This window comes from Bombus flavifrons, chromosome 5, assembly GCF_040668555.2.
Source record: "Bombus flavifrons isolate JBK064 chromosome 5, iyBomFlav1_principal, whole genome shotgun sequence".
In the NCBI taxonomy this organism is placed as follows: Eukaryota; Metazoa; Arthropoda; class Insecta; order Hymenoptera; family Apidae; genus Bombus; species Bombus flavifrons.
In genome coordinates this window covers 7,535,400-7,561,901 of record NC_138446.1, presented here as the reverse complement: position 1 = coordinate 7,561,901, position 26,502 = coordinate 7,535,400, and the positions used below count along the sequence as shown (strand labels likewise).

Below are 26,502 nucleotides of genomic sequence, written 5' to 3'. Positions count from 1 at the left end.
ACACGCCAAAAAACAGGTACAAGTACCCTGTTGTAAATTCATCATAGATACCTAAAGTCTAAAAAGGAAAGCAGCTTATGGTTGATGCTTATATAAAGAGGATCAGTCGTTACGATAGTTACTTCCTCAACCATGTCAAAATCAGAGCTGGAAGTTCGAATCGCGCCAGAATACTCGATCAGCGGACAACATCTATCTAATGTGGATACTTATCGAAATTTGTTCACCCTTCAAGATGTACAAGCTTTAGTGAAACATGCAACAGGCAGCGACACAGTGGTGCACAAATTCTTCTTGAGATCATATTCTGATGGGAAGCTCGGATTTTTGGGATCACATCAGAAGCTCAGTGTGGAAGTCAAAACCGCAAATGGGAGAGAGATCCTGTCCTTCTTCGTTAAAGTCGTGCCATACGATGTACCCAGTCAAGCTGAATACGTGCTTGATAAATGTGTCTTTCTAAAGGAGAAAATCTTCTATCGTGACATATTTCCTCAACTGTATCATGAGTATAAAGATGAACCATGGACTGCAACTTGTTTCTTGGTCAAGGAGAATCTCCTGGTATTTGAAGATTTAGGTGTTAAAGGTTATTCGTTGAGGAATAGGTTATTCGACAAAGAGCTCATTGTATCCAGTTTAACATCCATTGCCAGAATGCATGCATCCTCTCTGTTAGTGGAAGCACGTTTTGGAAAGTCTTTGAAGAAAATGTATCCACATGCTTTCGTTGAGAATGCTTTCTCTGAGACTGGCAAGACTAAAATGTGGTTTGAAGTAAGTGTGAATGCCATAGTTGCTGTAGCTAAACACCTTGGTCTGGATGCCAGTATGATACCAAAAGCTTGTGAAGAAGTATACGCAGCCTTAGAAATGTCAGCTACAAAAAGAAATGTTATTAGTCATGGAGATTTATGGGGGAATAATCTGATGTTCAGTAACACAGTACCTCCCAAGTGTTTTTTGGTAGATTTCCAGCTAATAAGATATTCTCCTCTGGCGCACGACGTGGTACAATTGTTGTATCTTTGCGCTGATCGTGATTTTAGAGGAAAGTGGGAAGAGGCTATGCTGAAGCATTACTATAGTGTGTTGTGTGAAACACTGACCTCAGCAAAATCAGTTTCTGTGAAAGTTCCATCTTGGTCAGAATTAGTTGAAGGGATGGAAGAACAGAGATTATGTGCTCTAATCACTGCAGCTATATATTTCCAGACTGTGTTATTGGATGAAAAAGTAGGTGCAGAAATTATGAATAATTCTGACAGTTATCATGAGTTTGAATTTGTAAATAGAAACGAAACAGTGCTTAAAATAATGAAAATTGATCCGGTATATAGAAAACGATTATCAGAAACTGTTACTGAATTGGTTGAGTTCAGTTTCCGATTAGATAAATTACCAAAACCGACATAACATTATGAAATTTCTTATTACATAATAACAAGTTTTCCTACTCACACTTTATGACAAGTTTTTTATTCTAAGATTCAAATCACATTGTATTAATTAATTTTTGCACGGTGTTCCACTGTATGTACATTATTTATATATGGACATTGTTTACAATAAAGTAATATCATAAATAGAATTTATGAAATAAAAGTTGTTCTTTCTTGTTTCTGTATTCGTTTAAATAATTCATTAAAAAATCTATAATCACTATTTTTTTGCCAATTATTTTATAAACAATTCCTCTTTCGTGTACCGTAGAAATAAAAATTTTTACACTAGATTATAAATATTTTCAGATGGTAAAGTTGGTTCAAGATTGTCATCTATCAATTGTTGTTCAATCTCCTCTCGATCTGGAAGTATAGTTCTAAGGAAAGACCATTCGTGATCGACAAGTTGTACTTTCGTCTCATCGACATTATCGATTTCAGCTACAGGTGGGGATTCACGATTTTCCGGTCGTGATAGTTCTTCTTCGCTTTCCTCTGACTCTTCGTCATTCTGGATTGTTTCATCCCTAAGCAAATTAAAATTAAAAGCATGTAATTTGTCCAAAATCAACTAACTACTAAGTTATCATTTCAAGGCTAGTACTTGAAGATTTATTACTTAAAGCTTTAAGTAGTTTTAATTTCTGAATTATAATAGTTCACTTCCAAACATTTCTCACAATTAGACTGTGGATCTTAATGCTATTTTACATTCCTATGAATATAGTTAACTTAATAGTTTTATTTGACTTACTAATTATTATAACGAATACTTCACTTTGAAAATTTTATATACTTTTGTTATTGTTGTTCCTTTAAATTTCAGAATAAATGTGTAAACATATCCATACAGTATACATATAATTTATTAATTACAATGTTTTATTAAATTACCTCTCGATTCTATCGTCAGGTGATTGAGTTTTTGACACAGATGACGAGAGCAGAGATGTGATGAATGATGCACAAAGCATCTTCATGGGCGGTAATGTGTGGGCTGAGACGCTGAGAAGCTGAAGGGCATAATTAATATTATCTTAAATATCGAAATTCACACAGTTTTTAATACATTCAAAATGTGCTTAATATCTTTTTAAAAAAAGAAATAAATAAACGAAATGCTCCTTTTAAATAAAAATGTTTGTTTACCTAGATGAAAATAAACAACGAATTAAAGACGATAAAGAAAGAAACAAGAAAAAAACATTTCAAGTAAGGAGTTAACTATAATTGGGAAAGATACGTATGATATTTGACGTGCGTTTACTTCTTCGGTAATACTTGTGACGCTCGCGACATCCGATTAGTTAATTAGTCTTAAGGCTGACGCAGGCACACCCCCGAACGAAAATTTCTGCAATTCCTGCAATCTTCTACTTCAGATCTAGGTTGACGCGTCTCTTACAACCTACACGAATATTCTTCTCGGTATACACCAGTTTTCGCCAGAAAGTTGCTAGAAAAGACGCATGTTTCATCAAGCAAAACACAAGCAATAGTACCGAGAAACATACACTATCTATATTTAGTATCTTAATAGAGTATAATAGTATTTCATAGAGTTTCCCTTTTCATCGATTACTATTGAGATGTCTAGTATAATTGCACGATATTTAGTATTTTTTATGATATTATTTCGTAGAGTCTCCTTTAATTAACTCTTACTGGGATATTCCGTGCATATAATATATAAAATTCTTTAAATAATTGTAATATTAAAATGTTAGCTAAATTAACGATAAATAATTAACGTTTATTATATTAAAAATACGAAGAGCTTAACACGTTACTGTTAAAGTATTAACTGTTAAAGTATTATCCTATCTTTAGAGTTACACCATCTTTTTCACTACCAGTGTTTTTAAGCTCACGAGATATACGCATAAGTAGTACTTTTTAAATAGCTGCATCGATGCAACGTACGCGTCACCGAATGTGCAAATATCAACAAATGTGTTAAGCATATAAATTGACAGGGCTATTATCTTAACGAAATTAAAATCGAAACATGTAAATGGATCAAAGGTGCATTTAATTGGGAAGAAGGTCAATCTGTCGACGTGTGACGTCCTCATGGATTTTGACGAAACCTTTTTTAATTACCTTGTTGTGACGTGCGTATAACGAGAAAAATAATAAAAACAGGCAGTGAGACCTCTATGACCTTGACAAAATAAAATACCGTCTTAGTCAACAATACGGCTTACTCTGTCTTATGGAATGGAGATAGATCTTTAAATTTTAAAGTGTTGAGCTTTGTTGACACTATGAGCGTTATCTCAAAATAAATCGATTCACATATTGATAACTTTTGAACCAATGGGTTCCTAAACTCAAAACCGTTGCATTTCGCTTTTGTTCGTCGAGTAACATTAGAAAATAGAAAAAAAATTGTAAACAACGATGCCTCGAAGAGAGATTTAACTATAAACGTCGTTTTATTTTTTCCAAGGTCATTGGGATCGGACCGCTTGTTTTTATTAGATTTCTTCTTATATACGCGTTACAACAAGGTAATTAAAAAAGATCTCGTCAAAATTCACGAGGGCGTCATACACCGGCAGATTCAGCGGGAAGAAACAATGCCGCTGTGCAAGTTTACGGGAGAATGGCGACCAGTTTAAAACAATCTAACAAGATTAGATAGAATACCCGTCTCGATATACACCTACACATGAGGGGAATACGATTTTATTAATAGGTAACATAACAATATCAGGACAGCCCCCGCGGGAGATAAGACTTTGTTCCTAGCTTCCCCAACAGGTTCGTCCTGACCTGATTTTACCGGAACATTTGCAAACAATTCCGGAGCGACGTTGAAAACCATCGTTCTCCATTGTGCAGCGCAACGAGAATGAATAAAGGCTCGTACTGTCGAAAGTTTTGATTCTTCATCGGCTGTTGGAACTTTGCTTTCCAGTTCGTTAATCTTTCCGAAGAATCGGAAACTTATTACGCACATCTGAAGCTCCGCTCCAACTGGTGCGCGCGGCGATCTATCATTTTTGTCAGAGCAAATGTGGCCGCAGACTGAGAGACATTAAGAGAAAGTTAAAGATAAATTATTGATACCGAATGAATTAATAAATTGGAATAAATAGAGATATGAAACTTATATAACGATATATTAAACTGTTTAATATTATAAGCAGCGGATGTTTAATATTAGATTAATATAGTCCATCAGGATAGATTTAGAAATATGAAATTAAATTATTTCGCACGTCTAAAATTAAATTGTTGATATTAGCAAAAAAGTGAGATATATATAACAATGATAGGTAATAATATAAAATTATTGTTACCGAAGAAAGAAATTGTTTTGTAATTTAGAAAAATACTACGGTTCGTGTTTGATTTCTTGTTATGCATTTCTAGAAAAATATAGAACGTAACGTAACATAAATAAGGAACAGTCATCAGGTGGTTCATAAGCAATTAACTCTACTATTCCACAGAACTGACGCAATATGCAAGAAAGCTGTGAGCTAGCGGATATCCGTGTACTGTGAATCTTAAGTAACGACGTAGACCTACCTAATTAATCAATAGCTATGAGATGTTTTGTGTCCGTTTTTATACGTCTTCAAAACTGAAAATGCTCCTAAGCACGTTTCAAAATATCTTTATGATTATTTAGAAAAATATACAAAATATGTCTAACACATTATTTGGAAAAAATGAAACAGAAAGATGTCTCTCATAAATATGAAAAGTTTAAATAGCTAAAACTATATAAATAGTGAAAATAGTTTTTTCTCTTTAAAACAGTCATTAAAAACGTTTAGTTCCCCGCAAAAAAATTGATATCTTCTAATAGATTCTCTCAATAAACGTTAAGAAAATAACGCGTATAGGTCTCTGAACGATCTTGTAGAATTAATTATCCGCTGCGTCCGTGTTCTCCATAACGCCATCATTAGCGGATCATGCGGCCTTAAGGATCGCAGAAACTCATGTGATGATCCTTAATTTGCTTAGCCTCCAGACACTAAAGGCGTTCTCCAAATGGGGCAAGATTTTACTTTTAGACAAGCTGATATTATCGCGTTCATTTAAATGATCACACGCAGACCGACATCGTATACGAGACAGTTCAAACGAGTTTCTCTCTCTCTTTCTCTCCCGTCTACTTGTTGCACCAGCTTGGTCATGATAAGGGAAACTCGGTCTATTGATTTTGCATTGGCCTTAAAGCGATGAGATTTTGTAGCGGTACACGTGGACATCCCTTCTTGAGACCGATCTCCATTGTTCTTTGGAATGTTTGCGTGATAACAAACGGTCAGTTTATTTCTGAATTTCACCTCTATCTTCACCCTGTTGGTCAATTACAAATTTCTTATCATCCTGAAAGAGAAGTGAACGAGTGAGACCAAATATTATTTGTTTCTTTTCTTCGCCTTTATCTCCTCTATAATTATTTCACAAAAAGATACCAATATGTTCGTTGTGATTTTCAATGTTTTCAGGTCTTTGAAAGAATTCTTCTATGTGTTAGGTGTTTAAAGTTGAGATTTTTGAAAGAATTATTCAGCCTGCAATTTTATCACGTACTTGGACGATTTCCGGGAAGATCGAGACGATTCCTTGAGTGACGCGTGCCGAAGGTTTTTCCGTCGAAGACAATGCCCTAGGTCAGAGGGACAACTGGAACGCCGTGAGAGGGTGGGAGTGCGGAGAAGTAGCTCCTATATTAAATCATGGCGAGGCCACTTCCCAAAGTCAGTTCTACGTTGAACGCTCAGCCAAGAAACTCTTCATCGGTGACTCTTTTTCCATCGTTTTATCGAGCAACACGTTATCATCTCTTCTTCTACTTTACTGTGAAGATATCCTTGTGAGCGGTGTCTATTCCTCAATACAATCAAGTATAAAGTAAAAGAAGAAAATAAAAGGTAAATTTAAACAGAGGAGATCGGGATCTTGATATTCTGCAATTTGTTTGATATTCTTCATTGAAAGTAACTTTTGGGCGTTTGTGATTGGCAGAATTTTTCAAATATTACACTGAAGTATCAAGCTGGTGACTACGTTCTTCAACTAAATTATCTCGTGTATCAAGAGAGAGTAGAAGAAGTAGCTTCCGACGTCTATATACGACAATTTCGGGCATGAAGTTAACAGCGTGGAATTCTGTGTGCATCCTGATAGCCGTCTTCTTCCTAATGGTTGCCACGTCTGCATATCCTGCTAGCAATCCAGAGATAGTGAGTACCTCTCTTCATATACTTTCAGTGAAATTGTGTAACTTACACTTGAATAACGCTGACAAGTTACTTTAACTATCTCTGATTATTTAAATTTGTTAAAGATGATACATTTATTGTGTTACTTTGATCTGTTAAACGTAATGGTACACGTCTTTCATCAGCGTTCCATCGTGGTCCATTTATCATATTCTGCATCTCGTTCTCTATTTACTTTTCTGTAGATGGTTTAATACATCAATTCTTGATATGAATCTTGTTTGAAACGTAACCACGTGCTGAAAGTGGCGCGTGGGCATCTGCTTGGGGCTTTGACTCATAAAGTCGCGTTCCTCTCTGCGAATTAGGCACGTAGATGCGGTGAAAAGAACGATAAAGCGGATAAGTATAGGAAGACACGTTCGTGAGTCAGCCTATTAAACAGCAACCGGTGATGTCCGGTGAATATCCAGAAACTATTAAATCAAAATGTAGTCTCTGAAAATGAAGCAGCTTTCTTTATTGCATTAACTTTTCATTGCTTCATTATAATCTTCATTATAATTCTTGTTTTCGCAAAAAAAAAAAAAAAGAAATAATCGTTCTATCGTTTAAAAAGACGATAATTTCAAACAAGTCATGATTTTCTGGCAATCAGAAAATGTTATCGTTAGGTCGCGCGAGTTTGCATTGACAAAATGGAGCAAATAGATAAAGGGGAAACACATAATACACGTGTATGGCGATAATTTCGCCTGAAATGACATAATTCGGTCATCGATATTCATATAGATACAACAAAGACTTTCTCAATTAGATATAGAGCTATAATTGAATTTCCAATTAATTTCATACGTTGACTGTTTCATAAGTTAGTTTGTGTGAAATATTTCTTTTCTTTAAATAAAGAGGAATTTTTGTTTAATCTTTTACGCAGAGTGCAGAGAAATCAATAGAAATAAATGGAATTCCGTGTTTCCCTTCTTATAAGCACGTGGGATGCATATGATAATATTGCAAGCACGAGTGGACGTTGCTCGCGAATGGTACTTATTAAATCAATCTCTTTTCTCTACTTGTATTGGTATATCTAATCAAACCGAACTGTAGGTGGTACCGTAAACAGAAATCATGCTTGTGAAAATTCCGTTCGAATCGTTCGATTATAGTTAATTCCTCCAAAGTCACAATCTCGAGATTCTATTTCACAAATATTTTTATCACAATTTTTTTTAATATCTCATAGCGATATTAAAATTGTAATATAATTGAGAGACGGAAGGATGATGTTAAATTATTTTAAATATATCATAGTTTTAATTTTGTATAATTTTTAAATTAAATTCTAAAATTAAATAAAAAAACAGCGTCACAATTATTAAAACAGAAATGATAAAAGTGATTTATAAATAAAATTTGCATAAAAAAGGAACATTTTAAATTGCGACTTTCTTTTATCGAAACGATTGTTCAATTTATTTATATATTTGTTTCATAGTGCACACGGTTCTTTGAGTTTTATTAAACGTTACCAATTATTTTTTTAAGATGTATAACTTGCAGGCGATCGAGAATATGCGACAGATCCCACAGTGGCACTGTTTACGCTACAGAAAATTTGATCTCGTACGCCGGTGTCGGAATTACCGTTTAGGAAGGAAACACTGACAAACACAAACTTATCGCAATCCCGTATGGACGACCGCAACGAATAAGTCACAATATTTCAAGTTTCATCGACCAGCTGTTCTAAATGTTCTGCTGCAAATACTCAAACTTATATAAAAATGCAATGAGATGTGGCACGTCATAATAACACTTTGGAATTACTTATGAACTTAGTTGATAAATGCAACTTGCATAGATTTTAATTTATTCTTCACGTCTCGTTATTTACTGCAAGACTGTATTTCCAAGACTTCAAAATTTATCTTCATCTTTTAATTTGTATAAAATAGAAACAGGAAAAAAGATAGATAAAAAGATGAGAATATCTTACGGGATTAACAGTTTCCATTTTCCTAAGATTAAAACTTTGATAAAGATTACTATATATTGTATTAAGTTATTAATATTACTTGTACTTCTATATTTCCTACTTAATTATTTATACTATATTTTACGACAAATTGTGTATATATAAACGCTCTTTGATCTCATTGTAAAATGAGAATATGTTCTAGAATAAAATTATTTTTTCTATCACGAAATTATTTTCAGATGAATATCACCTACCTGTCGAATCATACGTCCACTAATTATAAACATAAATTGCAAAGGCATATTTTTTTTTACTTACCTCTTTCACCATTCCTTTTCCTGTTCTCATATATTCATGCATAAATGGAACGGGTACTTCCTTGTCTGTGGTAGTTGTGCTCGCTATTAAATTGCTAAAGGCGGTCGCAGGAACTGTTGCATTCGTAGATAAAATTTCAAGAGAAATAGTCACTTCGGATTCTGGTTCTAACGTTAATAATTCCTATTGGTAAAACAATTAAATATATATAGTACATATGATCATTGTATTGGATGATTCAATAAATGTACAGATATTTTATATCAATACGTTTTGCATACATTTGCCGTGTACATACTTGATTAGAATCTAAAAAGAAAAGCTGCGATCTTCGTTGCCACGATCTGTACGATGAATCTCGTTTCACTTGTAAATGTGGTACAAAGGTGGCTCCCAAAATGAAACTATTATTTTCGATAAAATCTTTTCTTGTGTAGATGGGTGTCGATTTGTGGGGTGTGAATACAAACACTAAAATTAATAGATTACTTGCTATGCAAAAATAAGAATTTGGGTATCTTTTAAAGCAAGTTATATATTTACGTGAATTATCGGTCGTGAAAACAGCCATGTACGTTGATTTCGGATCTGCCGTAAGAGTTGCAATTTTTAGAGGTACGCTCCATATTAACGTAAGCGACAGGATGTTCCACACCGCAATATGCTGCGTGGAAACTGCTACCACAAGATGACAAGCATCTTGCTTTCCAAATTCAATTCGCCTAGTAAAACATATATAATAATCTCAATGCTGTTCTTATGATTATTATAAGGTCTATTTTTCATAAAACTTACGTCACTGGATACTGGTATTGACAGTGTGTAAGGCTACATTTAAATGTACAAGTATCGGGAGTCCATATTGTTAGACTAGAATCAAAACCAATACCAACTAATGAACCATCAATCGAGAAACCAGCATCCGTTGCAGGCAGATTTCTGTAATCTCCTACACTATGGCACTGCCAGCATTTATTTTTTTCTACAACAAAATTAATCTTAAAGTTTAATACTACAATTCTCTTATTACAACATAACTTTTACATACTGTGTAAGGATGAAGGTTCTACGAGATGCCATAATTTGAATTTTCTATCTCTGCCTGTTGTAACTGCCAGTGCTCCCTCGTCACCGAATAACATGCACGGTTGGAAGTGCAAAGCATTCACACCGCCATCGTGAGGAAGCTCGATTGACGTGTTTAATGCGAACCTAACAGGTTGACAACACAGTATCTTAATATTTACACATCAAGAATGCATATCTTGTACTTACTGTTGTTGTTTAACGTCATACATCCAAAATTTCAGCCTTACTTCTATACATGACATTTTATCGTTTCGTTCTTCAACAGTCGCCATCCACATACCATCATGATTTATTGCTATCTTTGTAACTTCCGTGTTTATAATAAGTACATTACGCTCTTGCGTTAAAAAATTTTGTGCCGTAATATTTATCTGAAAATTTATTAACAAGTTAATAAACAATATAGCGTAAATGTTTTACCTGTTTTATATTACACTGTTACTCACATTATATAATAAACTTTTCGTATGGGTATTATAAAATTGAACATGTCCAGTACGACTATTTAAAACTAAACAATTTGTACGTGGATCAACGATAAGGCCAGCAGGAAATAAATCTTTAGAAGATAAGGTCACGCCCCATGTAAAATTTTGTATAACTGATGTCAATTTTCTTTGTGGATTTACAACCACGATACCTATGAATATAGATATATTTTATAAATATATTTCATCTATCTAAAATAGATCTAAAGATTTAAATATCTAAAAATATTCATACCATTATCTAAAGTAGATACAGCCACATATAAATTATCAGGAGCAATAGTAAGGTGTTTAATAGGTGCAGGTAATCGAGGAAGAAAGGATTTTTGATGTGAATTTGCTAAAACCCATTTCACTAGAACACATTCTCCTCCTCCTGTATACATGTGACCACCTACAATTTTTATGGTATATACAGTTATTGTACATGTTGAAATTTAAAAAAATATAAGAAATATATATCTTACCTGATTTACTGAATACTATTTCTGTAACAGGTAATGTATGCCAATGATAAACTGCTGTATAAGGTCTTGTTTGAAACAAACCCTTCCATACTACGACACGACCAGTTGTATCTCCTGTGGCAACACATTCTTCTTCTGGATGTCCAGCAATGCACGTTGGTATTCTACCTGTTTTACCCGTCTTATGTCTGTGATCATGAAATACAGTGGCATTTATAAGTATTTTTTATTGAAAATTTCAGTTTGTCTTTAATGTTAAATAATTTTTCTTAAGTATAATACATACAATTTATCAACAAAATTTCTTGATGGATTCAATATATGCAAATCTACATCATGAAGGAGTGCTATTAAATTCTCACCATGATTACCAATTATATCAACATAGTATTCATAAGATTTTGTCCTGTAATAATATGTAAGAATAATATATTATATAACTAATACATAAAAAGAGCTTTATTCTTAATTATTGAAGTACAAATTTTTCTTACGATATACATGTAGACTTTGCACAAACTCCATTATCCAGATCAAATAACACTATATAAATTTTTGTATTGCATTTGGAAATATATGTTACAAGCACTTGACGCAATTCATTTCCATTATGAGTTTTATAATTTACAATGTGAAACGTTTTTATTTTTGGCTCTATTTGAAATTTTAATTTCTGTAAAGAGTATAACAATTATGGATTTATAAAAGCCTCAAAAAGGGAAATCATGATTTTATACTGCTAAAAAATACATTTAATGTTTATACCAATTTCTTTGTGATAATGCCACTTTGACAACTCCAAAAATTTAATTCTCCATTTTCTGTACAGGCAATGATCAGATTAGGATTTTCTGGATGTATTATTAATCCTGCAATTCTGTAATTTGCTGGTTCTAATTCTTTAACAAAATCTCCAGTTTGTGTACTGTAAGCTCTTATAACATGCTTCCATACTATGTATAATGTTCTGTAACGTATATGTATTACTTAATAGAAATATTAACTACAACTTTGTTCTTGAATACCGTAGTCTAACATTTATAACAATATTTACTCATATAATTTCATTAACAAAATTAATGAAGTACATGTTTAGTACCATTATGTTTACAACCAGAAATTTTATATTTAAACGCCAAAAAAAATTATAATTTTTGTATATGCTGAATTAAAACTTACTCTCCATCGTGTGAAAAAACTGGCCGTTGATCAATTATACTTCCTCCGCCTTTTCTCGTTAAAACTAAATCGTCTACATCAATTACTTCAATATTTGTTGATTCGCGTCGCGTATTCAATTTCATCTGCATTTTTTCACTTATGTCGTAAGAGACCAATGTTCCTAATAATTAAACGCGGTATTATATACCCCATATATTAATGACACAATAAGATACAAAATACAGTAAAAAATATTATATTTTGATAACTACAAACGCGTAAAACATAAATTAACCAAACCAAATGCCTATCACATGGTGTCTTCTCGTATCCGAAGATCCAAATACTTAAACAAACTTCATCTACCATTTCTGCAACTGCAATGATAAAAATACCTAAATCTTTAGGTACAACTTCATTTCGAAGAATCATAGTATATTTTTTCACAATCGCAATAACAGCTAGTAATAATCTTAATAAATGTAAAAAATTTGTTTAATTATTTATATATTTAATATTCATAAATAAAAATATCAACTATAATAAAATATTTTAAAAGCTTGTTATTAATTTACAGACTACATATTCACATACTACAGCAATTGAAATTGTACTTTAGCGACATCTAAAATACTTTATGCATGTTATAAAATGCATCGATAACTGTAATATTCCTTTTATCGGAATCTACAATACCCTATGTCGACATAGTAGATTCAAACCGTAGCGAATCTTCTTTATCAATAATAGATGAATTAGGCATTTATTAATTCTACTAACATAATAGAATTAATCGGTTTTAAATTGAATTACTTCCTCTATCGATAAGTTTCAATTTCTTATTATAAAAAATTGTATCTTTATAATGATTATACTCATATTATTGTATTCTGTATATTCGTTAAATATTAATAATGAATGTGTGACATTAATAAAAAGAAAGAAAATTGATAAAACATTAAACACAATAATGTTCATACTTTAACATACTCTATTCGACGAAACCTTTTTTCGAGTAACTGTTGCTTTATTCTCCCTTAACTTTACACATTATGTATAGTAATATAAGTGGGAACTTAGAAAAAGAAAAACTGATCAGGTTTTGAAGCCACTTCAATAAATAAAGCGCATGAATTTCGGCTTTGAGTGGATGGAAAACAAGTATTGCACGCGAGCAAAGATTCAAATAAAGATTTTATTGAAATATAAGGAATCTGTACCAGACAGAACTAAAATTACCGTTTAAATTTGGTACTACCGGGGTTCACATCGTATATGCCTGCGTAAATCGCTGGGTTATCTTTTCACATTTTTTCCTCTCTCCTTGTGTCGGTGTGTGTGTATCTGTGTTGACTTCATCTTTTTTTTTTTTTAAATCGTTATAAGTAGAATCTGAATATTTCTATAAGTACAGAAACAATATTGAAGGTACGCGCACAGTCTATCTCAAAGTCTCTAAAGCTAAAAAGGATTTTTCTCCTAGATCTGCAGTTCTGCGATTCTTACATTTACAACTTAAAGGGGTTTCTTGCTTTCCGTTTCTCTATTTACAATTACGATAAACTGAAAGGTCTAAAGCTACGCGTTTTTTCTCTCTCTCTCTCTCTCTCTCTTTCATTCTCACTCTCGCTCTAAAATCGCTCCGTTATCATTGAATTGTAAGTGTTCAACTATTTACAATTTTTACAGAATATTTCTCTCTCAATATACAGAGTGTATTGGTTTACATTACACAACAATTTAATAAACGCGTATTTAAAATTCCTTGCAAATGCGAATTGCAAGAAATCGCGCGACCTAACTGCACACAAATAGTCCCATTTTTTTTTCTCGTTTAAAAAGGTAAATCGTTATAATTCTGCTTTTCTCTTGGAAATAGATCGTACATAGTCAATCAGAAAAAAAAGAAGAAATATTAAACATTTATTACTAATGTATCGTCGATTTATCACTTTAAATTATAATTAATCAATTTTAATGTACGACAGAGAAGAAAAGTCTTTCGAACGAGGCTCGCTCTTTTCTCATAAAATGGGACGTATTGTGCGCATAGTCTTCTAATACTATACTAAGAATGTAAAAACCAAAAAAACTTTTCTTTCTTTATATTAGTTACAATAAATAAGCAACGTATATGTATTTTTTTCCTTTTAAGATTTACGCTTATACAATTAACTGTATCACGAATTTACTGGTTCCGAAATTGGTGCACACGCGGCGCCAGATGTACGGTGCAGCGGAAGTTAAAAAGAGAAAGAAAGATAAAATAAAATAAAAGGAAGAGAATAGAGTCAATCTTTGAAGAAGTTTAACGACATTAATTAATTATATTGTTTGGATAGAAGATCGTTAGAATTTGGTTGTACTCGATTCTCTGTTCAAGATGACCGTTTTCGAGGTAGGAACATTCCTATTTGGTGAATACACGTCGACAACCCATCTTAAAAAAATAAAATGGCGCTCTCTCAAGGATATGCATAAATATTTCTCGAAATACATATTCGTAAATATATATATATCGTTGGAATTAAATGTCGCGTGTATGAAAACGTATAATACGCAGTCAGTCCTTAAATTCAAATGGAAAAAAAGGGAAATGAAAGAAAAGATACCTTTGAAGGTATAAAAAAAATGCAACATCTAACACGTTTAAACAATACTTAATCGATTCGTAACAAAAACACCGACAACCGATATAAAACATGTTATATAGATTATAAAGTTATCATGTACTATGTTGTTGATAACGTACATCGTTTTGCTTCCCTTTTTCAGCTTGTTTGTCACTGTGCATTGAACTGTATGTGTATATGTGTAGGTCTGTTTGTGTAAGTGTGATGCTATAACAACTTGAAAAAAAATCAATAATGCGTTCGTGCCTCTAAACAAATCTAAAATCTACGAACGAATGATACACCTCTTTCCTTTTCTTTTTGTGACAAAATATTACTCGCTAAGAAAAAGAGAAAAAAATGAGAGTGATATTCATCAGTTAAATACAATATAATATCATAATGCTGAGAAATACGTCATCAAGATAACATTAGTTCCTTTTTTGTTATTTTTGTTTCTATATATTCGAAAATTCATTTTTTTCGTATTTTCTTAAAACGCTTCTACGAAGCTGCTTTGATTATTCTAAAAATGAATTAGAAAAATATTTCTTTCCAGATCTGTACTATTTTATCATAGTAAAATTTGAAATTAACTAATTTACAATGGTATTCCACCATTCTTTATCTTTTTTTTTCTGCAGAATTCTAATACAAGCGGAAATGCAATCAATGAGAAAATGTTATTTATCCTCTAAAATGTTTCTTTCAGATCTTTTTGCATTTTCTTTTTGCCTGATTTTGGTACAGAGAGTTTACGGTCTATCAAGCGTCTTTAAAATGTACAAGTGTATGTCACGATGTGACAGTGACTCATGTACCGTTGCTCTTTCGCGTTTATTTGTCGCATAACGATAGTCTTATTATCTTTTATCCGCTGACTTACACGATAATTTTCTATTCGACACGTCGGAACTGACCGTTCGAATTTTTGTTTTCCCAATCAAACCCACGTCCAATTTTAGGTTCACGTAACATCTTGTTCTAGGAAACTGCGAGTTGAACAATTTCTTTGTAATTACACATAACCTCGATCATCCTCTTCGCAATCACCAAAAAAGAGTCCGTTTTACTTTTTTAGAAAAAGTCCTTATATATATATATACATATAGCTCGATACTGTCAATACATACATATCTATGTATGTATATACATACATATATATATATACGTATATGTGCGTGTATATATATATATATATATACTCTACACTTCAACGTGTGAAAATAATTTATATTTACAAGCTGGTTCAGTATTAGAAATTCGCATTAAAGCGTCCTTATTTAAAGATCGTTAATAGATATCGCTCTTTGGATCCCTTTCTCGGAAGAATCCTTTTTCAGTCTTACACTCCCTGATGGTAACGGTCTTCAAATTTACCGTCACGTCTGTAATGAACACCTGATCGGCAACTGGATTCCGCGCGTGCCAGTAATCCGTACCAGGACTTGAAAGCGGGACATACATGTCGGTCTTCGAGATTTCCGTCTGCTTCACGCTCGATGTATTGCTATTGTTGCTATTACTGTTGTTGTTATGATTGTTACTATTGTTATGACTATGATGCCCGTTGACGACGGTCGGTAACCTGTTGTTGTTTGTATATGAATCCGTAGGGCTCGGTGACTTGTGACCGTTCGCGTCTACTGTCACAGCTCCGTTCGACTTCTCTTGTTTTTGCTCAGACAAGTGCCTCTTTTTGGTAGGCTGTTCCAGAGGCGTGTCTATCTGAGGGGAGAGAGGTGCTGGCGGTGCACGCGGCAGCGAGGGTGGAGGACCGTGAGGCACGTCAGCTTCGGCACGCTTTTTCTCTTGCACCGCTGGAGCTGGTGTCGTCGGCACTGCTGGCAGCGGTTCCTCCGGTGTCGACTTCACGCTTGACGATGACGGCCTCCTGCCGTTTACCTTGTGACTCTGCAACGTATTTACAATAATATGTTTATTATTTTAGAATTTATTTCAATTTATTCTTTATTTATTTTATTTTTTGTCTTTATTATAATATATGCTACAAATTTTTGATAGATTTGAGAAATTATGGACACTTCTGTGATTCATTGAATATAATTGAACACTTTGTTAACTATCTATAAATCCAAAATATAGATTAGCACTGATTAAACTCTATAAACTCTATAAGACGAAGAGAAGAAGAGGAATGAATGAATACTTACGTGATAAGAGGGAGACGTTGGATTACTCTTCAGGGGCAATAGTCGAGGTATTTTGTTTGGAGGAGGACTTCCACTACCGCTGCTTGGACTGCTCGTAGTAATGGTAACACCAATTTTTCCCGATTCTTTGCTGAGAACCTCGGCCTTTCTTTTCGTACCAGTCGGTTCTCTCCTAGGCAGTAGAGGACTGTCTATACTACTATTGGAACAATCTGAATCAACACTGAACGCGGATGCAGATAATTCTGGGGCTGTTGGCGATTCGTGCCCATCGACGGAACTCGGAAGCGTATCTTCGTCAGGTGCAACGGGATTTAGGCGAGGTGCGGAGGTGCTACCGATAGTTGATTCATCTTGGCTATCTTCTCCGACTCTCTCGTCTCCGCCGGGCTCTTCCTCGACGACCAAGTTAGCCAGAACGTGTTCCTGTGAATTATAAAAATGGTTTAGTTTATTGAAATATTTATACAATTTTACATTAAAAATTATAGACAAAAATACAATAATTATCTTACTACTAAGAATGGAAAAGGTTTCGATATAATTGAATGAAAGCTTAATTTTTAATAATTTCCATTTGCACACATTTAATTAGAAACACATTTAAATGTAATGTCAATAATCTAAATTTGAAAATTTGAATTAGAAAATATGCAGTATGTACTACAGTACACAGTAATATATTATTATATTACATATATATAATTTTGCAAACATGAATTGCGAATATGAATAAATTATTTACGTTATATCTAGTATCCCTCCGCCTAGGTCTCCTTGCAGTCACATCTCCACCTTTTTGACTTTCTTCGTACAATTCAATTAACCTGACGTCTAAAATGTTTTCTTCGGGTTCCCATGTGTTGTGTCTGTAAAAAGTGAAAACGCTTACATTCATAATCTGTTTGAATGAACCTGTTAACAACTTTATCAATTGTACTTTTAACCTACTTTTTGCTCCATCCTTTCCATTTTACGAAGTACTCTACTTTTCCCTAGAAGAAACAGAAATCATTCACTTATAAAAGATAATTCATACCAATAAGAATAAAATATGGAAGCGAATCCGACAATTATACACCTCCCGAAGATACAGATTCGATATTTTTAATTAAAAATTTAACTAAATAATTTTATGCAGTTCAAAAATGAAGTATCTTTATTAGCGTGTTATTATTTTTATGTTATATTTTTAATAATAATTAAAATTATTTAGAAGCTCATCTATATCAATGCTACACGAAGTACTTCTAAAAAACCAGTATTTTTAGTGTAATATTTTGTAGCTATATTACATGTGCAAGCATAAAGAATGGAAATCTAACTATTGTAAAATAAATGTTTATAAGAAACTCCAAGGAGTACTAATATGCACAAATTATTACTCCCTTTATGTTAAGATCGTGAATGTAGAGTAACAAAAAGTAGTATCCTAAACTTGATTCATCATCTATAAAATTATCTGATTAGTTTGCATTCAATGAATTACTATAATATACATATACATCGCTTATGATATTTATACAAGAGGAACGATATTAATATAATCAGTACTTAAATCAGATCAAAATACCCAATATCATACTATCAACAAAATTATACCCTAATGAATTACTCATAAACCCAACGAATTATGTATTGAAAGATAACCAAAATGCAGGAATTGTATCATTTCTCCATCTAAAAGTAGCCTAACGAAACATCATCCCCTAAATCGTCCCTCCATTCCCGGTACGACGCTCTTACCAAAAGAAAAAAAAGAGAAGCGTTTTAATAGAAACCAGAAGATTTTTATAATCTCTCCTGAATTGTGCAATGCACATTGCACTCTTCCAAATCTTGCAGATCTGTGACATAGACGCAATGAGAAATCGAGATAAGACTATGGCTACGATGTATGATTTTATCCTTTTCATATTAATATTCGTACTATATGCAGATGACAATTTGTCACGAGGGTACTTGATACACAATTTTTCTAATAAGAATAATCATAAAATTTCAATACGTGATAAGAGCCAATTATATCCTCTTTCTTTTAACTCATTAAAAATCAACGTAGTGTTGATTTTCCTACATTATCTCACTACTTTATTCTTAATGGATTAATACACTATATGCAGATATCATTTTGCAAGAGGATATTTGATACATGATTAAATTTCTAATTTTTACGTAATTTTAAGAATTGTACAATTTCGATATCACATAGAACGATAAAAAATAGATCTACAATGACTACGACTTTATCCTCTTTGTTTTATTATATACAGGCATAATTTATGACGAACACATTTGATACATAATTTAATTTCTTATTTTTATAGAATTTTTATATAACAAACATAATAGTTATGTATTATGTATGAGTGGTTGTTTGAATTCGTCGACCGATAAAAAGACCCTTGGCGCCAGTCATCGTTGATCACGATGTCAGAATGTGGCCGATTGCAAAGATCCGTTTCGCGCGTCTGCGTCGGAACGACGGATTTTCGAATCCATCTCCGTAGGAGCGTACGGTCGATAAAACGGGCGGCGTTGACTTCCACGAGAACCGCTGATACGGCTCACCTATTGGCCGTCGGCCAACGAACGAAAGCATGCCGACCGCTCTAGGTGCGCAGCTAGTCTGACAGTTGGAAAACAATGACATAACTGTGCAGGTATAGGACACGTTGCTTTATCGCGCATGAGCCGCTCGCAGCTGAGAAATCTCGCGTGTTTTATGTCGATTTACAACGTTGCCAGCCGAGACCATGTCGTTACTCCGAAGATCACCGCCACGGTAAAAACGCATAAATTCTTGCATAAATCGCGACCGTTTTCAAACAACCATATCACAGATATTGGTGCAATAATAAATCAATCAATATTATTATAAGTTTAATGCGAGATTATTTGGAGCATTCTTCGCTCGAAACATGAATGTCAGCGCGTTTTTAATTGAAATATTGAATTTGCAAGTTTGGACGAGAATAATAGACTGTTGTGTATTCACCTTCATATGGTGTGAATATGATTACGAACATGTTATAATATCTCTGGCGCGAATTTTGAATGTTATGAAATTCTGATATTTTAGTTTGTGCCATCATAAGTCGTGATATAAGGAAATGAAACGATTGTCAATTGAGAATTAAAAAATTTTTGTAAAATTAAGTTAATCAGAATTTCAAGTATATTTGTAGACTTCCAATTACTATCACGTGTTATACGCTACATATATAGTTATGACCCATTTATCTTTCAGAAGAAAACATTGTTTAGGTTAATTAACAAGCAATAAGTTTCATAAATTGATTAGAAATTTAGTACTCCTTTCATTTATTACAAAGTTTCATTAAGTGTTTCAATAAATTGTAGTAAATTGTAATAAAAGTATCAATTAATAGAATTCGAATAAATTAAGTGAATAATGAGTTTGAAAATTAAAAACTAAAAAGAAAAAAATATTATCTATTTGTAGCTTCAAGAAGTATAACATTTATTTTTCCCGAAAAGGCACGCGGTAATATATAAATATTTAAAGGCGTATTTACAATATAACGAAATAAAGAAACGCAGTATTTCCTATAAAACGTTAATGTACCAATAAAACGTGCCTGTTCGAGTTCGATGAGAGATATCGAGAGCATCGTACATGATAGAAATCGCAACGGGAGGGGCAGAATTGTCGAAACGATAGAGGTGGGAAAGAGAAAGATCACGAAGAGGGGAGGAGGAACCGGCAACGACGCATAGACAAACAGATTCCATGTAGTGGCGCTATCTGCCGGTGACGGTTCGCATTTCTCTTACCCGCTTTTCCCTCTTCTTTATAATCCGTTCCGCGGCGTAAACTCTGTCACCTAGATCCATGTTTTTAATCCTTGTTCGTTAGATCCGTAATAAAAGCTGTTAATGTATCCAATAAGAGAGTGGAGGGTGTCACTAAAAAACCACACTGAGTAACGTAACACCATATGTACCTATGCCGTAATCTGACCACGATGCTCTAATTTAATCGAGATGACACACCGTGTAAACACAATAAACACGTGTTGTCTCGTATACGAGAAGACTCGGCATTGCTCGATGTTTTTCGCACTGATCGGGACTGAGTCGACCGACTGGTGATTAGAGTGGCTGCTATTTCAGCAGCGAGGCGGCAATGCGACCGATGTTTTTTGAAAGGCCAGTAGTCGCGGTAAGACCGGCGAACACGAGCGAAGTCGGCGTACACGCACGTCCCATCGGGAAGGGAATTTCAAGCGGCACAGTTTGCGCGCCGTGAGTTTCTTCTACGTGTGTTCACCTTACGGACAAATCTGCGTACGATATTTGTCGAGGAATACGAGTACGCTTGACTTGTGTGTCTCGTCTCCGAATTGGTATCGAGACTTATAGTGGTGCCTGGTGTTGGCCGGCAACACACGTTTTCTGCTTCTGCTGGTGCTGCTACTCCCTTCGTGCAAGATCGGGGTTCGTGACGTCAGCAATTCCCCCTCACCTCGTAAACACCAAACATGGCCGTCGTACGGATATACGCTGATCGAGTGCGTCCGAAACTGATGGTGAAAACTAACGTCGATATAGGCACTGGAAACTCGTGGATCCGTGTACGAAGTGCAGTAGGACGTTTTGAAGCCTCGTGAACAGCGTTGAGCCTGTCTATATACGAATATGTAAAAACTGGAGCGATCGACTCACAGCGTCTAGCACATTCTGCGGATCGAGGCCGACTAGAGCCGAGGTCTGCCGAACTCCCCTCGCAAGCTTAGTGGACTCGCCCGACCCGCTCGAGGTTAGGAGGGGAGGGGGTAACGGTAGAGAAAGAGTATCAGAAGGGGAAGGGAGAAACTCTCAACGGTACGTGCGCCGCGCATACAACGGAGAGAGAAAGATAAAGAAAGCAAAAGAAGGAGAGTGTGATTGAGTGACCGAGGACGAGAAGGGTGGGGAGAAGAGGGAGAGAAGAGCAAGCGCAATGGAGGTAGAAAAGAGAGACGGCGCGACCAGGAGCGCCGTCCTCGGAACAAGAAAGCTGCCTGCCTGCTTGCCTGCCTGCCGCCTGCCTGCTAGCCAGCCACCCCAAGTTCCCTTCTAGGTACGTGTATGCGTATATTTGTGTGAGAGACCAGTCGATGCAACGTTGCCAACTCTATTTCGTCGATAGCACCGCACCAAATGTCACTGGCGTATTATTCGATTAACTCGAGAATCGACTATGCCGTCGTTACGTTTATCACTTGTTATCACAAACAAAACGAATCGATCGATGTGTCCTTCTAGAAACACACGCGTGATTTAATCACGATGTTTCAAGCGATCAAGGTACCGCTTTTGCCGTGTCGATTCGCGCCCACGATCTGGCAACACTGTATCCTCTTGCGACGTACTGTCACACACTACATAACACTACCGCACGGCATCGCATACGATGCTTTTATAATAAACAGACGTTTTCGAACGGACTATTCGCAAAAAACGGAAACTCGCCGGAATGATAACACACGGTATCGAGTACGATCAACGTAGAATAGAGCGCGTCGCAGTAAAACCGGCGGCACTGTTCGTGAAAACGTGTGCAACCTCAACGGATCCCGAAACGAGAGTGTCCTCTCCGTGCCGACGAACACATAGGGAGAGCGGTTCAGCAAAGGAAAAGGAGAGGGATACAAAAGGAGTGAGAGAGCCAGATGGGGGAACCTCTGCTCTTCTCCGTCCTTCGGCGCAAATAGCAGGATAAAAAAGCCACGACAGTGGCGCTCGATTGGTGGGATTCTCGAGGCGCTACCAACGCTTCTAACCCCGCTGAGCACGGCGACCAATCGACGAGTGGCACAGCCCACGTCCGTTCCCCTCGACTCGTCGAGAAGGCGGGCTCACGGACGATCGTCGGTCGACGGTTCAGTTCGAGGTCCCCATCGCCGTGCCGCGCGCGTCCCTGTATTCCCCTTCGACAACAGCCTTTCCGTTTTGCCGCAACTTTCCCCCTCTGTGTATGTTCAAACAGAGACAGCAAATTCTCTCCCTCCCCATCACACTCTTCCCCTCGTGCAGGAAACCCGAATAGCGGAGCGCGCTACCGTGCCACCGGTCATATCTCGTTCTCTCTCTTTCTCTTTAACGCCCACGGGTGTGTAAAGCCGTATATACCGCGTATGTGCTGTCGCGTAGGGCGGGCACGTGGGTGAGGGGTACAAGGGGAAGTACATATATACACCATTTACATATATACATTTATATATATATGTACAAGCGCACATCGTCACAAGCATTTCCCCTCTTCGTAGCCACGTCGGCGGTGGCCGACCACCGTCGGTATTGAAATATCCTGGCCCTGGAGAGCCAAGTAGCCGTGCAGCGATGCCGCTTCTCTTTATAACCACTACGCTCTGCACCAAGAGACCGATCTTCCTTTCCTTTCCTCTTCCCCACCCTTTCTCATCGCATGCACCTTTCCTCTTTCTTCGTCTCTTTGTCTGCGTCTTCCGTCCTCCCTCCATTCTCTCTTTACACCCTTCCCCCTTTGTTCTCCGTTTGACTGTAATGTTGGTAATCCGTCTCTCTTGCCTTCTGTGCCCTTGTTCGGTACGGTTTGTCGCGGGATGGGTGTTGCGTACCCTCTTTTACGACTTCACTTTTCCCCTTCTCCCTTTTCGCCGTCCGATTCGAGTTTCGCCTCCCTTTGAAGCGCAATCAATTGTTGGACGAAGTGTTGTGCGCAACCCTATGACCGACGTACAAAAGCAAAAATGCCAGCGTGCGTCGCGCGCTCGGCTTTCTCGAGTCGCGCGCTATTGCGCAACCATGAAATACACAAAGCCGATGTAGATGGCGTGCCGCGGGTACGCAGCTTATGGCATGTCCCCTCCTTTTCCTTCTTTCCCCTGCATAAGCAATGCTCTCCTTTGTTCTTCGTCGTCGTTGTCGCTGTTGTAGTGCACGCTTTTAAAGTAACCTCCTTAATCTCCTTAACACTGCCATCAGAATTCTGTTTAAAGTAATCTTTCGTTATTTCAAATTTCCAAATGATTCAAACGCGACATGTTTAACTTTGTTACTTCGGTTTACACGACAATCTACACGTGACAAATCTGGGATGAGAGCTGATTTAATTTTAGAATCCGATACTGATTGTGTAATAACAGTATTACGAAATGACGAAACCTGTGTGTATGTCTTTTAACTGCGTTGGTATCTTAACAAGCACATTCTATGGTCCATCTAATTCGCACGTGTTTTGTTGATATATGCCTCGAAGCGTCGCCGTACCATCTTTATGGTTATGAGCGAAGATATATGACTGCAAAAGAAATAAAAGGAACAAGCAAGTACGTAGAAGTAGCATAGCGACCAAGAGATGGCGGCTAGCTAATTAAAGCTGCGCAAGAACGCGATAAGCAAAGGCAAACGCGCACGGAGTCGCAGCGCACGCGACTAAAGATACGGGAGAACGATGAGGCCACTGATTCGTGTTTCTCATTATGCGGGCCGTCCATCGCGGACACGGCAACGTCGAAAGCAGGGCGTGGCGCGTTCTTCGTGGATCTAATGGTACGTCAGGATCCGCTTCAAAATCTTCTATCAAAGGTTGAAATCGTTTCTATGATGAGTCACTTTCGAAGATTAACAAAAACGTCACGTGTTTATTCTCTGTCCAACGAGTCGAGCCGGAAACTGTAAATAAAACCATGTGATCAAAATCCAGAGAAAAATAATCTAGCGCACAATATTTGGAATTTTGAGATACTAGAAAATAGAAAGTTACACTAATCTCTTAAATGAGAAAATTTAGTGTATCTACTAGGTTAGATTGAGCAACATTGCCGCTAAAAAACAATCACATTAAATTTATCAATTCAGTTTAAAAATATACCTTATTATACTTATAATAATTTACCTTCCCTTATTCAACTCAGTAAATCATTGCTGTATCATATTTATGATTTATACTATCCTTTCTGCTCATAAATCATGTTTGAGGTTACGAAGAAATGGTGGATAGATTAAGAGACAGTTCACACGCATTTATGCAGGAATAATGGCTAATATACCGAGTAAATAACATACAGAGAGATAAAGGGAAACGTTTGGTGTTATACATACCGTATGTTATTGCTGAAAACATCACATCGAAGATTTATCGATCGTGAATATTAGAAAATCGATCGAAATCCGCCGGATTCTGCAACTGCGAAACAATAAGCTTGACAACGTTGCATGGAATTGTTGGTATTGTTTCACACGTAAGGTCGAATAATATTCAATATTCACGACAATTCTTTTTTATTATTCCAATATCGTATAAGCTATCTGTCAAAAGCAATCAGTGTTGCAAGCCGCTCTGTATTGCATATGGTATTGCATGAATACGAGAATCGATACATCTCGCGCATCGACCTTACATCCTTTGCTAGTTATCGATTAATAGCAGTGGGAAATCGAATATCGAGTAACTTACAGAAGCATCATACGATAGCCATCTTAACTTTTTCGATCTAGTTTATCGTTTAGTTTCTAGATTACGACTAGTTGGGTTTAGTTAATCGATAGGTATTGATAATAGGTATTGATAAGTGATAAAGGGAAATGTAAAAAGTGACATTTTGTAGTGAATTAGTTGTACATAAAGCTATAATAGAATATGCGTTCGAGTAGTTTTGACGTGTGCGCGCGTTCCCTCGAGAGAGACCAGGAGAACTGAGTTCGAGCAGTCGTCTCGTGGAAAAAGTGACCATTTAATAACTCAGGATCGAATTATGATATCAAGGTAACGTTTTCTACGTAACATTCTCTACCATTTGTCATGTTTATTTATATAAGGGCCATCTTCATCCGATAAGTAGTTTTTTAAATAATCGATGTTTTAGGTTAGCGTACTTGGAGACATTCTCAAGTCTATTTCGGAGATTGGGAACTCGTTTACTATATTCTTCTTCTTCATTATCCGCCATTTTTGTTGCTATTATTCTCTTCTAAGACTCTATTGGTGGAAATCTAATACAGTTTTTAAACCTAACCAATTACGAAACGAGAAGCGAAATGAATTCGAATTATTAACTACTCGTAAATCTTGACGAATCATATCGTCCTGTACGAGTGCTATGTTTTCGTATATGTACTTACATATCATTATGTGTAAATGTATTAATTATATGTAAATGAATTATCGGTTTTCCAAGACAGTATATGCATTTTATAATGCGCAGTAGATGTCTATGTACGTAAAAGATTAATCGCGTGTCAGTCGCATATAATAGTGATGCCTCGATTACGTATGAAAGGAATATCCATACCTATATGTTTCGTTTTCGACCTTTCGAAAAATCGACTCTACTATTTTTTTCTGTCTTTTTTATTTATCTCTATTTGATTTTCATTTGAGTCGTTCGAAAGCGAGAACTCGATGAATCTTTCATACGATATGGCGTTTGATATGTATTGTTCGGAATTCATTCGTGTAACCGACACTATGGATTTGTAAATTTTTCACGTTGCTCGTGTATTCTCGACCGATATCGTACTCTTTTACCGCCCCGCTAGATCAACCGGCTGAATTTGTAACGTGAATCTTAACAGTGAGTTGTAGA

The 26,502-nt window shown here is 35.7% G+C and overlaps 3 protein-coding genes and 1 long non-coding RNA gene across 7 annotated transcripts in view; 2 read left to right on the top strand and 2 right to left on the bottom strand.

Annotated features, from left to right (window-relative positions):
• Positions 1-105: 105 nt before the first annotated feature.
• Positions 106-1,665, top strand: LOC138180300 (uncharacterized). The gene has a single exon (XM_069114027.1). It carries the CDS (start codon positions 133-135, stop codon positions 1,414-1,416), a length of 1,284 nt encoding a protein of 427 aa, XP_068970128.1. The 5' UTR covers positions 106-132; the 3' UTR covers positions 1,417-1,665.
• Positions 1,659-12,515, bottom strand: l(2)05287 (WD repeat-containing protein l(2)05287). 3 transcript variants are annotated; one of them, XM_069114023.1, is made up of 16 exons: positions 12,442-12,515; positions 12,160-12,322; positions 11,746-11,947; positions 11,475-11,653; positions 11,267-11,386; positions 10,981-11,168; positions 10,749-10,907; positions 10,472-10,665; positions 10,212-10,396; positions 9,985-10,148; positions 9,732-9,918; positions 9,480-9,658; positions 9,235-9,407; positions 8,937-9,119; positions 2,340-2,458; positions 1,659-1,972 (listed from the first exon to the last, which is right to left on the bottom strand). In XM_069114023.1, the coding sequence occupies exons 2-16, from the start codon at positions 12,288-12,290 to the stop codon at positions 1,726-1,728; spliced, it is 2,610 nt and encodes an 869-aa protein (XP_068970124.1). In that variant the 5' UTR covers positions 12,291-12,322; positions 12,442-12,515; the 3' UTR covers positions 1,659-1,725. The 3 variants fall into 3 exon arrangements, with proteins under 3 accessions (XP_068970124.1, XP_068970125.1, XP_068970123.1); XM_069114024.1 differs by having other exon boundaries at positions 12,414-12,481; XM_069114022.1 differs by having other exon boundaries at positions 12,160-12,487.
• Positions 12,516-15,935: 3,420 nt separating this feature from the next.
• LOC138179722 (polycomb group protein Pc) lies at positions 15,936-22,532 on the bottom strand. Its single transcript, XM_069112814.1, has 5 exons — positions 20,726-22,532; positions 17,879-17,922; positions 17,673-17,796; positions 16,928-17,353; positions 15,936-16,667 (listed from the first exon to the last, which is right to left on the bottom strand). The coding sequence occupies exons 1-5, from the start codon at positions 20,783-20,785 to the stop codon at positions 16,047-16,049; spliced, it is 1,275 nt and encodes a 424-aa protein (XP_068968915.1). The 5' UTR covers positions 20,786-22,532; the 3' UTR covers positions 15,936-16,046.
• LOC138179723 (uncharacterized) overlaps positions 21,873-26,502 on the top strand; it is a 162,802-nt gene continuing 158,172 nt past the window's right edge. The window contains exon 1 of one of the 2 annotated variants that reach the window (XR_011173104.1): positions 21,873-22,013. This is a non-coding gene — a long non-coding RNA (uncharacterized LOC138179723). Of the gene's footprint in view, positions 22,014-25,246; positions 25,683-26,502 lie in introns of those variants that run through there. The other variant, XR_011173103.1, reaches the window with a different exon arrangement.

What these genes read in the sequence shown, in the direction of transcription:
- LOC138180300 (XM_069114027.1), top strand. Translation starts at nt 133, where the DNA reads ATGTCAAAATCAGAGCTGGAAGTTCGAATCGCGCCAGAATACTCGATC.
- LOC138179722 (XM_069112814.1), bottom strand. Translation starts at nt 20,785, where the DNA reads ATGGATCTAGGTGACAGAGTTTACGCCGCGGAACGGATTATAAAGAAG. An exon ending in TAAAGAAGAGGGAAAAGCGG is followed by an intron (nt 17,923 to 20,725) that starts GTAAGAGAAATG and finishes TGTTTCTTCTAG; the next exon opens with GGAAAAGTAGAGTACTTCGT. An exon ending in TGGAAAGGATGGAGCAAAAA is followed by an intron (nt 17,797 to 17,878) that starts GTAGGTTAAAAG and finishes CACTTTTTACAG; the next exon opens with ACACAACACATGGGAACCCG.